Below are 14,632 nucleotides of genomic sequence, written 5' to 3' on the forward strand. Positions count from 1 at the left end.
AAAATCAGCCAGATTTTGATTAACTGCATTTCAATAGCATGGCTGAATAAGAAAGGTAAATATATCACTACCCCATATGGAAGCCACTCATGGACTACATGGCATGAGTGGCAGCAATTATGTATGGTAAAAATCAGACGAGACAAGCAAGGGACACCACAGAAATTAACAAGTAATATACACTGATAAAAGAAGAGTAGCCTTTCAGGATATCAAGAAATACATACACTAAGGAGATATTTTACAAGTGACTTAAGTGTAGGGATGAGTACCCAGAATATTTTTTTGTTTTCATCTGGAAATTTTTTTTGTTTCCAACAAATGTTGTTAACAGTGCACCCTCTTCTTAAAGCAGTGGTTCCCAAACCTGTTCCCCAGCCAGTCAGGTTTTCAGGATATCCTTAATGAATATTCAGGAGAGAGATCTGCATGCAACTCCTCCACTGCATGCAAATTTTTCTCATGATTATATCCTGAAAAACAGACTGGCTGGGGGTTCCCCTAGGACAGGTTTGGGAGCCACGTCTAAAGAGTTTCATACTATGTGCACTCTTTCTCTGACAAGGTGTGCATGCTAGTTTGCGTATACACTCTAGAGGGAAGAGGATGAACTATGTGCTCATACCCTGGATTCTATTAAGGTTGCCCAATTTACACATTCAAAATTGGGTGCAAGTCTGAGATAGGCACGAAACGCAATTGGTCAACGAGCCAGTTCAAAAGGGGTGTGGGCCATGGGAGGAGCATGGACATGTCAGGGCATTCTGAAAATTTGCTATTGTGTTATAGAATACTGGGTCAGCGCATCTAACTTGGGCACCAGCATTTACACCAGGTTTCAGCAGGTGTAAATCTGGTGCCCATAATTAGGCACAAGATCCATGCTTAAGCGCTATTCTATTAAGGGCGCGCACCCTATACAGCGGTTTAGCGCCAATTTGTTCCGGTGCCTAATCTGGAGTGGTATTTATAGAATTTCAGCCCATGGTGTGAACTCTTAAGAACAGGATGCACTATTACTGACAGATGGCATTTCAAATGACAATATTTTATGGGCTCCAGTATAGACTTATAAAATTCCCCCCGAGTACGGAATAGAAGAAATATGTCTTACCAGATATTTTCCTTTCTTTAGTCAGAAACACTGTTCTGAACTAATGGACATTATCCCTTTCTACCAGCAAGTGGCAGTAGAGAAAACTGAATTTTGCCAGTATCATCACCAGCATAAGCTGAAGTGCTCTCTGGAACAATCCAGTATGAAGGTCCCTTTGTAATGCACCCATGCCCCATCAAGCATTGCAGCTGCAATGATAATCAAGCGAGCAAAATACTGCAGAGTGGCATTCGCTACCCTGCATATACCAGAATATAGGGGAACCTGTATGGCTGCCAATCACAAAATGAATTTCTCTCTCTCTCTTTTTTTTTTAAAGCACTGAAAGGAAGAACAGAGCACAATGGTCTTCCAAGGACGGGACTTTAGAACAGTATCACTGCACCACCCCCTTCAAAATCTGAGCTACTTCTCTAAGCAAAGCTAGATAGATGCCATTCCCTTTCTCCCAAAAGATGGACAACGCAGCCACCTAGATCCTCAGAGAGTTCAAGGTCAGCCCTGTTCCAGGCCCTGCTGCAGAAAACCCAAAACATCAGGAACCTGAGACCTCTAGGGAGATAGGGATTGTATCCCGGATCAGGATTCAAATACACACCAGACGTACAGGACTGCGGAGAAAACCTGCACTTCTCTAATTGCCACCTCACAATGGTCATACTGTAAGCCAAAAGGGGTCTGAATCTTCCATCTCTACCGGCCCTTGCAGGAGCAGAACCCCAACCCCTGGGTAGTGGAAGTGGATCCTCCATCAGCAGATACCGGATATCCGCATACCAAAGTCTGCAAGGCCAATCTGATGCCACCAGCAAAACCAAATAAGGATGACACGTAACAAGCGACCAATGAGAGAACATGAAGAAGATTTGAAGGGGATCCACTACCAGCCAAGGCTGTACCAGGGCATCTATTCTGTGAGAGGCCAGGTCCCTCTGGTGACTGAAAAATGCTCCGCCTTGGCATTGGCTCTGGATGCCATCAAGTAGAACTGAGGAGGCTCCCATTAGTCCATAAGGAGCTAAAAGGCCTGAAGCCCCAGCTACTATTCTCCGGATCCAGAAGAGAGTGACTGAGAAAGTCTGCGCTGCACATTGTTCTTTGCCTGCAATATGGACAATGGAGAGAGCCTGCACATGTGTCTCTGCCACTGACAGACTCACCCGCCTTCAGGGCCACTACCAGACTCCTAGTTTCGCCCTGCTTGTTTATGTATACCACAGCCATGGCGTTGTCTGACAGCACTCTGCTTTCCCTTCCAAGAGCAGCTGAAACCCCCGCAGAGCCAAATGGACCGCCCAGGTCTTCAGGCAGTTCATGGACCAGGACACCTTCTGGCTTGACTAGGTTTCCTTGGCCTCTTGTTCAAGAAGATGAGCTCCCCAACTGAGGAGCCTTGCATCTGTGGTGACCAGCTGAGGAAGATCCAGGGGGACCCTTCTCAAACCGGACTGTCCCACCAGGCCAGACTGATCCTCGCCCTGGGCATGAAAGAACGATGGATGTCCTGAAAGGGCAGCACCCACCGGGACAACAGGGCTTCCTGTAGTGGATGCATATGAACCACTCCCACAGCACCACCTCCAGAGTGGCAGCCATGAAGCCCAACAACTGCAAGCAATCCCAAACTATGGGCTCCAGGAGATCACACAACCAGTGCAACTGTGCTCAGAGCATCTCTGCCCGCTTCTCCGGAAAAAAAACCCATCCCTCAGGCAGTGTTGAAGCGGATCCCAAGACACTCCAGGGACTAAGACAGGGTCAGGGATTGCAGGAGGAAAATGATCTACGAGGAAATAAATCTGGCATCTGAAGCCAAGTCAGCCCAAAATAGCCAGTCATCCAGGCAGGGATGAAGCCAAATACCATGATGCTGGAGGTGCACAGCCACCACCCCATTACCTTGGAAATGACGGGCAAGGCCCAAAACTGAAAGTGCCATCCCAACACACAGAAGCGCAGATATCTCTTGGGATGATCCAGAATGAAGAAATGGAGGTAGGCCTCCAGGAAAGTCGAGAACTCCCCATCCATACCGAGGCAATGACTGAGAGAAGCGTTTCTATCCGGAAGCACTGGAGTCAAAGACAAGCATCCACACCTTGAGGTCCAGGATGGGGTGGGAGGAACCACCCCTCTTTGGGACCATGAAATAGATGGCGTACCTGTCCAGGCCACTCTCCACCGGTGGAACAGTTTTCATTGCTCCTGTATTGCAGAGCAGCTGAAGGGTAACAACAGCCTGGCACTTTAGAGGTGAGCTGCTGGGGGAGGTCATGGAGTCTGAAATCGGACAGGTGAACTCCATTAGTACCTCCTCTCAACCACCTCCAGAACACCACGATCTAAGGTGACCTGGACCCCACTCATGGCAGAAGAAAAACAATCTGCCTCCCACCAGAAACGAACGGCACATTCATTGGGTAAGCTGAGTGGCTGCAGTACTGCCTGAGGGGCTGGCTGATTTGTCCAGGGAGTTATTTCTGCTTATGCTGGTGATGCCACTGGCAAAATTCAGTTTTCCTCTACTTCACCTACTGGTAGGAAGGTATAACAACCATTGGTTCAGAACAGTGGAGCTGACGCTAAGAAAATAAATTAGGAACCAGGAACACATGACATTTGCTTCTATGTTTATACCTGTAGGTGTTCCAAGGGGCACAGAAGGGGCGAAACAGAGTTGTGATCAGTATGTATATGTATACATATAAGATACACAGATACGTATTTGATTTTACATGCACAAAGCAATTCCTGCCTTGGAGATGTAGCATATTTCAGGGAGGTATCTTTATAAAGTCACAAAGGTGTACAAATTGCCCTTTTAAATAGGTGCAACATATGCATTTAGGTGAAATTCATAGCTATGTGTCAGCTTATAAAATTACTACCTTCCTATGCCAATACTATATTTTGAATCAAAGTTCAACTATAAAGGAACAAAATACAGTAAATCAAAAAAGGTCTGTAAATTTTATGCACTAAATGGGTTTGTAGATAAGGTATACTTATTTACAAAACATTTGGCCTCAAAGCTCCGGATTAATAGCTAGAAAAAATTCTTTTAATCCCTTAAAGGTGTCCCAAATAACATCATTGGGCAATCAGAGCAGGAAAAAAGAATGAGAAGTCAAATGAAGGAGAAAAAGCTTTCTGATCCAAAAAAATCCGGTCTCCAGTACTACTGCTTAGCCACTCAGTTCAAAGAGTAGCCAGTTCCAAAAAACTAAAAGATATGTGCACATAAAACTCAAACATTTATCTGTATCTGTAATTCTAACATTGCAGGGAGAGCCTCAAAGGTTCCTCTATCCATCAATGTTTCAATCAAAGTTTTAATCTGAAAAAAAGTCTTTCCTGCTGGTTTGTCAAAATACTTCAAAATCAGAAATATGAGGAGGTTGATAAATATCAGTATAAATAAGTGAAACAGAAAAGCATTCCCATGACAGTGTCACAGGAAGAGGAAGGGGTGGGTTAGGTGAGAAACAGGGAGAGCTGGGTGAATGCCAGACAGGAAGAGATGGATGGTAGATAAGAGCAGAAAGCAGTAACATTTATGGTTTATAATGGGCTAGAAAACACAGATCTTTGTTAAGTCCTCTCTGTTGGATGTCAAAAGGTTCCTGGATTGTCTTAAAGGTTCCTTTTTTTGTATTCTCACTATAAAATCATTGATACAGTGTTCTAGTTTTGTAAAGTGCTGTCCCTCAGAGGTGACATTCTGGTTGGCACTGGCATTTTTCATATGATGTCTATGTAGATTAAATCTTATCTTTAGCATTTGGCTTGTTTCTCCAATACAACACCCTTCTTCACACTTTTTACATTGAATGATATATACCACATTTGAAGATGAGCATGTGAAGGATTCCTTTATGTTGAATCTTTTTCCTTTGTGAATGACTGTGGATCCTGTGAAATGTGTTGTAACAGTTTGCAGCTAGATATATTGAAAGGATGTGTGCCGCTCTCTTCTTTTTGAGTTTCTATTGGGAGTTTTTTTTCACTGGTTTGTGTTTTAAGTTGGGTGGCTGTCGGAAGGCCAGCACTGGTGGGATGGGAATATCTCTTTCAGTAGTTCATCCTCCTGGAATAATGGCTGTAAATCTTTCATAATCTTCTCAACTTTTCTAGTTCTGGGTTGTATGTCACTACAAGGGGGATTCTCTCTGTGGCTTTCTTTTCCTTGTACTGCAATAGGTTTTCCCTTGATATTTTAAGGGAGGAGGCAACATTCTTGGAGATTATTTGGGGTTGTAGCCTTTTTGTTTGAAGGATTCAGTCGGGATTTTCAGGTGTTTATCTCTGTCTCTTGGGTCAGAGCAGATACGATGGTATCTTGTGGCTTGGTTGTGTATGATGGATTTTTTTGTATGTCAAGGGTAGAAGCTGGAGTTGTGACATAACTGCATCTGTCTGTAGGTTTCCTGTATATAGATGTTTGTATATGCCATTGCTGATGGAAACTGTGGCGTCCAAAAAATTGACTTTTTCTGGGAGTAGTCAATTTTGAATTTGATTGAAGGATGTTATGTATTGAAAGAACTGTGAAATTGTTTTACAGTTTCTTCCCCCTCAGTCCAAATCATGAAAACGTCATCAATATACAGGTAGCATTTAAGGGTTTAGTTTGCTATGTATTCAAATGTCTCTTCCAGTTCTAACATGAAGTGGTTAGCATATTGGGGTGCCATTCTGGTGCCCACTGCAGTGCCCATGATTTGCAGATAGATATCACTGTTTAAAGCGGAAATAGCTGCGAATTAGAATTAATTTGATTAATTTGTATAGTTTAGCGTATTGGTGGGCCAGGGTGGATGAATTTTAGGAGTTTATCACATGCAGCTATGCTATCCGCATGGGAATGTTGCTGTTTAGCGATTCTCACCTAACCCACCCCACCCTTTTCCTGTGAGACTGTCATTGGAATGCTTTTGTGTTTCACTTATAAATACTGATATTTATCAACATTTGCTTAGTTCTGATCTGAGAATGGTTACCTTTGAAAGCCAATCAAAAATGTATTGTTAGTCCAATAAAAAGGTATCAATTATGTTTGTTTATTCTATTTATTACCATTAAAAGTGGATTACTCGACTACCACATCACTTTACTCAAATACTAAAGCAGCTCCGATTACATCATAAATAAGGAAGGCACATATAAAAAAAATCAATTGCTTCACGCTCCTCCTCCTTAAGCAGTATGAAGAGTAAAAGAGGCCCTTATCGAGGATTGAATTTGATATGTGCCTTCCTTATTGGCGATATAAATCGGACCTGTTGAAGTATTTTGACGAACCAGCAGGAAGAAACTCTTATGTGGATTACAAACTTTGATTGAAACACTGGTGGACAGAGGAACCTTTGAGATTCTTCCTGCAGTGATTTGGAAGTTAGAATGATAGATTCAGATAAGTGTTTGAGTTTTTTGTGCACATATCTTAGTTTTTTGGAACTGGCTACTCTTTGCACTGCTAAGCCAGCGGTTCCCAAACCTGGTCTTGGTGGCACCTTAGCCAGTCAGGTTTTCAGGATATCCACAATGAATATTCATTAGATTCACAAGCAGTGGTGGGAATGCATACAAACCTCTTTCATGAATATTCATTGTGGGTATCCTGAAAACCTGACTGGTTAAGGTGCCTCCAGGACCAGGTTTGGGAACCACTGGCTTAGCAGTAGTGCTCGGAGACCCAAATTTTTTGGAACGGAAAGCTTTTTCTCCTTTTGTAGTTTTTTTTTTTTTACTTCCCTTTCTTTTTTCCTATTATGATTGGCCAATAATATTATTGGTAAAAGCAGTTAACTTAGAAGGATTTAAAAAAGGTTTGGATGACTTCCTAAAAGAAAAGTCCATAAGCCATTAAGATGGACTTGAGGACAATCCACTGCTTATTTCTAGGATAAGCAGCCTAAAATGTACTGTACTGTTTTGGGATCTTGCCAGGTACTTGTAACCTGGATTGGTCACTGTTGGAAACAGGATGCTAGACTTGATGGACCCCAGTATGGCAACGCTTATGTTCTTATATTCTTAAAATAATTTTTTCTAGTTATTAAGCCCAGAACTTTGAGACCAGATGTTTTGTAAATAAGTATGTTAACTGCAAACCTACCTAGTGCATAGGGGGGAAAGGGAAATGGGACTTGATATACCGCCTTTCTGAGGTTTTTGCAACTACATTCAAAGCGGTTTACATATATTCAGGTACTTATTTTGTACCGGGGCAATGGAGGGTTAAGTGACTTGCCCAGAGTCACAAGGAGCTGCAGTGGGAATCGAACCCAGTTCCCCAGGATCAGAGTCCACTGCACTAACCACTAGGCTACTCCTCCACTATATATAATACTATATTGTGAACAATTCTGAATGAATCCTTACAAATCTGTAGTAAAAATGTTTAACATACAGCGCCACTTGCACAAAGTGCTTGTTCTGGGACAAAAGTTATTTCTATGAACAAGTCACTACTGGAATATATTGTGCTGAAATTTACACTGTATTTGAGTTACTACATTAAAAAAATCACATTCAGAAATTATGACAATTAAAACTAGTTAGTGATTTCTGTCTGAGTAATAAAAACAATTTAATCTCTCTATGGAATCCAGAGTTTTGGATATTAGCACAATTCAGACAAAGCATGTGGTACTAAGTAGAATGGAAACCTTTGGGGCCAGAGTACTAATAGGTTTTCTTTATACTATGCCATAAAAATGCTTGGCATATTAGAATTTAAACAGTTATTTCTAGTCTTTAGAGGCACTCTTTCCATCAACACACCAAAAAGAGAAAAACAAAGTACCTATTGTGGGAACTTCAGCAATAAACACTCTGCGGATAGAATTAGCCACACTGAAAGACAGAAGAGAGACAATATTCAGTGACAAGAGCACATAGCTAACTGCTTCAAAATATCAACCTGCTCATTTCTGTTGTTTCTTCATTTGATAGCGCCTCTAGTCTAGGTTTCCTTTTTTTTTTTTCAGGACAGTGTATTTTACTATATTTTCATACTGGATTTCAAAATAAAAGATGTGCATTTTATACCTACTTGGTTACCGAGCTGTTTCCTAAGGCAGCTACAGGGGGGATTTTACAGAGATAGATAATTATTCAATGAATTTGCACAGTTTTGTATATTATAAAATTATTATTTTACTTTATTAAAATAAAAAAGTGTCTCTCTGATCTTGTGCGTATCTGAATATATTTTGCTCTTTCTTTGAGAAAAACAGGGACCAAGACTCAGGAATGAAGGAAGAATGGTGCAAGAGAAAGAGAGGGAGGGGAATGAGGTGTCCTGCACGATACAGAAAGGGAAAGGAAGGGGGAGATCAAGAACTGAACAGGAGATGTGAAGAGAAGAGATTCTGTAAAGATGTTTAACAGTTTAAGAATGGAAACATCTACCGGTCAGAATCGATTAACACATCAGCTGCATGGGATATTAATGAAAATATCAAGATACTAAAAAAATAAATGCAAAATGTTATCAAGGCTGATACCATGAATTTCTGCAGAAGCATGTTTACTGAAATGTCAGCATGCACTACTGCCACCTGCACATTTTCTTCACTGAATCATATATACTCCATTTCAGGAACAGAATTAGCAGGATCCCTTTGGGCTCCTTTTATAATGCGGCGCTATTGAGTAGCATGTGCTGAATGCAAAGAAGCCCATTCAAATCCCATGGACTTCTTCGCATTCAGCGCACGCTAATCAGTAGCACCGCATTTGTAAAAGGTAAAATTATGTATAATCATACCTGATAATTTTCTTTCCATTAATCATAGCTGATCAATCCATAGACTGGTGGGTTGTGTCCATCTACCAGCAGGTGGAGATAGAGAGCAAACTTTTGCCTCCCTATATGTGGTCATGTGCTGCCGGAAACTCCTCAGTATGTCGATATCAAAGCTCCATCCGCAGGACTCAGCACTTAGAGAATTACACCCACGAAGGGACACTCTGCCCAGCTCACCACCACCGAAACGGGGGAGGGGAATTAACCCAGCTCATCCCCACACAAGTGGGGGAGGGGAATCCGTCCAGCTCATCCCAGCGGAGCGGGGGAGGGACACCACACCCGCCGATGCGGGGGGATCTGGCTTATCCTGCAACCGCAACCGCGGGAGGAGCTGACTGACCCTAACACCGCCGAAGCGGGAGGGGTACAAAACTGCCCTACAGCCGCACGAAGCGGGAGGGAGTGCCGGCAGAATTTTAAGTCTCAATCCAGCCCCGTAAAACGGAGGGGAGAGGAATGCAGCAGCTCACTGTAACACAAACTCGTCTTAACTCTTGAAGAATCCAAGTGAAAAAACTTGAACACGAAGTCTTTCTGAAGCAACTGAAGACTGAACTTGAACCTGAAATGCAACCAGAATAAAAAACAGTACCGATATCTGGGAGGGGCTATGGATTGATCAGCTATGATTAATGGAAAGAAAATTATCAGGTATGATTATACATAATTTTACCTTCCATATCATCAAGCTGATCAATCCATAGACTGGTGGGATGTACCGAAGCAGTACTCACCCAGGGCGGGACATAGAAATCCCTGACCGCAACACTGAAGCTCCAAACCGGGCCTCCGCCCGAGCAGCCACAGTCAAGCGGTAATGCTTGGAGAATGTATGGGCCGAAGCCCAAGTTGCCGCCTTGCATATCTCTACCAAGGAGACGGAACCGGCCTCTGCCATCGAGGCCGCCTGAGCTCTTGTGGAGTGAGCCTTCAGCTGGATAGGCGGCACCTTCCCCGCGGCCACATAAGCCGCTGCAATGGCTTCCTTGACCCATCTTGCCACTGTAGGCTTAGCAGCCTGCAGACCCCTACGAGGACCTGCATACAGGACAAACAGATGATCCGATTTCCGGAAATCATTGGTCACTTCCAAGTATCTGATGATGACTCGTCTCACATCCAGATATTTAAGAGCAGAGTACTCCTCTGGGTAGTCCTCCCTACGAAAGGAAGGGAGACAGAGCTGCTGATTCACATGGAAGCGAGAAACAATCTTGGCAGAAAGGAAGGCACTGTGCGAATAGTCACTCCTGCCTCAGTGAACTGTAGAAAAGGCTCTCGACATGAGAGCGCCTGGAGCTCGGAAACTCTTCTGGCTGAAGTGATAGCCACCAAAAGACTGCTTTCAACGCCAGGTCTTTCAGAGATGCCCTTGACAAGGGTTCAAACGGCGGCTTCTGCAATGCTCTTAGCACCAGGTTGAGATTCCACGCAGGCACCACTGAGTGCAGAGGAGGGCGCAGGTGATTAACTCCCTTGAGAAAGCGCACCACATCTGGCTGCGAAGCCAGGGAAGCACCCTTCAGGCGGCCCCTGAAGCAAGCCAGAGCCGCTACCTGGACTTTAAGGGAACTGAGCGACAGGCCTTTCTCCAGACCTTCTTGCAGGAACGCCAACACTGAAGAAATTGGAGCAGTGAAGGGAGAAAGTGAGCCTGCTTCACACCATGCTGCAAAGATACGCCAAACCCTGGCGTAAGCAGTAGAAGTAGAGCATTTCCTCGCTCTCAGCATAGTGGCGATGACCTTGTCTGAGAAGCCCTTCTTCCTCAGACGCTGCCGCTCAATAGCCAGGCCGTAAGACCAAAGGGAGAGGGATCCTCCATCACCACGGGACCCTGATGTAACCGGCCCTGCTCCACTGACAGCCGCAGAGGATCGTCGACTGAGAGCCTGATCAAGTCCGCATACCAGGGACGTCTGGGCCAATCCGGACCCACCAGGATTACCCTGCCGGGATGCTTTGCCACCCGGTCTAGCACCCTGCCCAACATGGGCCAGGGCGGGAACACATAGAGGAGCTCTTGTGTCGGCCACTGTTGGAGAAGAGCATCTACTCCCAGGGATCGAGGGTCCCGTCCTCTGCTGAAAAAGCGCGGCACTTGGCAATTGGCCGATGACGCCATCAGATCTAGGCTCGGCTGGCCCCAGCGCTTCGTGATGTCCAAGAACGCCTGAGCAGATAGTTGCCACTCTCCGGGCTCCAAGGTATGGCGACTGAGAAAGTCCGCCTTGACATTCATGACTCCGGCAATGTGGGCCGCTGAAAGCTGCTCCAGGTTCGCTTCCGCCCACTGGCAAAGACTCATAGCCTCCTTGGCTAGAGGGGCGCTCTTGGTACCTCCCTGGCGGTTGATATAGGCCACAGCCGTGGCAATGTCCGACAGGACCCGTACAGGCTACAACACCAGTACCGGGATGAACTCCAATAACACCAACCGAATGGCTCTGAGTTCCAGGAGGTTGATAGACCACTTGCCCCTGCAGGAGACTAGAGCCCCTGCGCTGTCCTTCCCAAGCAGTGGGCTCCCAGCCCATCAAAGAGGCGTCTGTCGTGACGACAATCCACTCCGGGGTCATCAGAGGCAATCCTGCAGACAACTTGTCTGTCTGCGTCCACCAGCTCAGCGCCTTGCGCACTGCTGGGTCCACGGGAAGGCGCACAGCATAATCCTCCGACATCGGAGTCCAGCGCAGCAGCAGAGATAGCTGTAGTGGTCTCATATGAGCCCTGGCCCAGGGCACTACTTCCATCGTGGCCGTCATAGAGCCCAACAGCTGCACGTAGTCCCAAGCCCGAATAGGAGAGGCTACTAGGAACTAGTCCACCTGAGCCTGAAGCTTGACAATCCGATTGTCTGGCAGGAACACTCTGCCCACTTGGGTGTCGAATCGAACTCCCAGATACTCCAGGGACTGAGTCGGGCGCAGCTGGCTCTTCTTCCAGTTGATGATCCATCCCAGGGAGCTCACAAGAGCAACTACCCGGTCCATAGCTTTGCCGCACTCTGCATAAGAGGGGGCTCAGATCAACCAGTCGTCCAGATAAGGATGGACTTGTACTCCTTCCTTTAGCAGGAAGGCCGCTAAGACCCCCAATACTTTGGAAAAGGTCCGCGGAGCAGTAGCCAACCCGAAAGGGAGGGCTCTGAACTGGAAGTGTCGTCTCAGGACTGAAAAACGCAGAAAGCGTTGGAGAGGAGGCCAGATGGGAATATGCAGGTACGCTTCCTTGATGTCCAAGGAAGCCAAGAACTCTCCTGCCTTCACTGCCGCTATAACAGAGCGGAGAGTCTCCATGCGAAAGTGCCTCACTTTCCAGGCCCGATTGACCCCTTTGAGGTCGAGGATAGGCCGGACAGAACCTCCTTTCTTTGGAACCACAAAGTAAATGGAGTAACGTCCCTTGCCAAGCTGATTTTTTGGCACCGGAACGACCGCACCCAGGCGGATCAGGTTGTCCAAGGTCTGCTGCACTGCCACAGCTTGACCGGAGACTTGCAGGGAGAGAGTACAAACCCGTCTCTTAAGGGTTGGCAGAACTCTAGCTTGGAGCCGTCTCTGATGACTTCCAGCACCCACGCGTCTGAAGTTATAGTGGTCCACTCGCCCAGAAACGAGGACAGCCGTCCTCCAATCTGCACTGGGGCGTGGACCAAGGCCCCGTCATTGGGTACGAGACCCTGGGGGAGGACCGGAGGGAGCACCTCCGGGACGGCAGTCTCTGCGAAAGGAATGCTGCTTGGGGGAGAAATTCCTCTTGAAGGAAGAGGGGGCAGAGGAACCCGACTTGCCCGGGCGGTACCGACGGGCTTCCAGCAACCGTCCTCTGGAGGTACTGGGACGAGTACTAGCCCGAGCCCTGACCTCTGGTAATTTCTTGCCCTTAGACGTGCCGAGATCGGACACGATTTTGTCCAGCTCGACCCCAAAGAGCAGCTTGCCTTTAAAAGGCAATCTAGCCAGGCGGGATTTAGAGGCGTGGTCAGCAGACCAATGTTTCAGCCAAAGCCACCGCCGCGCAGAGACTGTCTGAGCCATGCCTTTAGCTGAGGCTCTCAAGACATCATACAGCAAGTCTGCCAAATAGGCTAAGCCCGATTCCAGGGCCGGCCAATCAGCCCACAAGGAAAGATCCGAGGGGGAAGCCCGCTGCACCATAGTCAGGCACGCCCTGGCCACATAGGAGCCGCAAACTGAGGCCTGCAAACTTAAAGCTTTAGCCTCAAAGGACGACCTTAAGGCCGCCTCCAATCTTCTGTCTTGGGCGTCCTTTAGGGCCGTGCCACCTTCCACCGGCAACGCCGATTTCTTAGTCACCGCAGTGATTAAAGAATCCACGGTAGGCCACAGATAGGCCTCACGTTCACTCACAGCCAAAGGATAGCGGCGGGACATAGCCCTAGCCACTTTAAGGCTCGTTTCCGGGACATCCCATTGAGCCGCAATTAAGGTGTACATGGCATCATGCACGTGGAAGGATCAAGGCGGGCGCTTCGTCCCCAGCATAATGGCAGAGCCAACAGGGGCTGAGGGAGAGACGTCCTCCGGAGAGGAAATCTTCAAAGTGTCCATGGCCTGTAAAAACAGGTTGGGCAAATCCTCTGGGCTAAAAAGCCGCGCTGCAGAGGGGTCATCCGCTCCATCCGAGCGGGGATCTATCTCCTCCAAGGAATCCGCAAAGGACCGTTGGGAGACCTCAGACACGCTGCCCTCATCTACATCGGAGGAGACAAAGTCCTCCAAGGCCTGGAAATCAACCCGAGGGCGTTTACCTCTGGGAACCTCAACCTCTTTATCAGAAGAGGGAGCAGGGGCAGCGTTTTGCATGAGGAAAGCCTGATGCAGCAGCAAAACAAACTCGGGGGAGAAACCCCCCAGACTGAGGACTTCCGCAGCCTGGGCAACAGCCCTAGACGCACTCTCAACCGGCGCTCGCAATAGCGGGGGAGAGACATGCTGCGCATCCAAAATGGCGTCTGGCGCGAAACTCCGCGAAGGAGCCGCGCGGGAAGAACGGCGCTTAACTTTAGCCGCTTGTGCCGTCGCCCAAATTAAGGGCGTTCATGGCATTAATGTCTCCAACCTCAAGGGCGGCCCACGAAGAAGCCGTCCGAGCCGCGTGGCCGGCCAAGATGGCGGAGGCGAGGAGTGGGGGATGGGCGTTTATGGCGGGAAAAAACCGCCACGCCGGAGGAACGACCGGGACATTCATCGGTCACTAAACTGTCACCCATCAAGGGCGAATCAGGTTGTAAAACCCCCGCATCCCCTCTAGAAGCGCTCCAGCGATCCGGGGAGCGACCCTTTGCGCCCTCGCCCTCCGACGCCATTGCCACGAGGAGAAGAATCGGGGAACCCCCTGCCCGCTATAAAAAGGTAAAATTACCTGCTTGCCGCTCCGAGCTGTAACGAACTGGTGTCCCAGTGAGTAGCTGCAATGAACGTTTAAAGAAACGTCGAATTAAACGCCTTTAAAGACGTTTAAAATTTTTTTTTTTTTTTAAACGGAGCCAGCGGGAGGGGGGAGAAAAGGAGGGACCTGGCACCACCAGGTTTGCACTTGCTCAAAAGAGCCCTCAACCCCAGGCCTCAACAAAACCTAAGGATTAGGCTTGGAGGCCTAGCCAGAGCTGCTGCTGTGTGTGACCACCACCTGCTGAGATAGAGAACATACTGAGGAGTTTCCGGCAGCACATG

At 47.1% G+C, this 14,632-nt stretch overlaps 1 protein-coding gene across 1 annotated transcript in view; it reads right to left on the minus strand.

Moving 5' to 3' along the window:
* Positions 1-14,632, minus strand: part of POLR2C (RNA polymerase II subunit C) — a 66,550-nt gene that overhangs the window by 38,947 nt on the left and 12,971 nt on the right. Inside the window, 1 exon segment of the mRNA XM_030203570.1 lies at positions 7,926-7,975. Coding sequence (XP_030059430.1) covers positions 7,926-7,975 — 50 coding nt within the window.

This window comes from Microcaecilia unicolor, chromosome 5 (assembly GCF_901765095.1).
Source record: "Microcaecilia unicolor chromosome 5, aMicUni1.1, whole genome shotgun sequence".
NCBI classification, from domain to species: domain Eukaryota; kingdom Metazoa; phylum Chordata; class Amphibia; order Gymnophiona; family Siphonopidae; genus Microcaecilia; species Microcaecilia unicolor.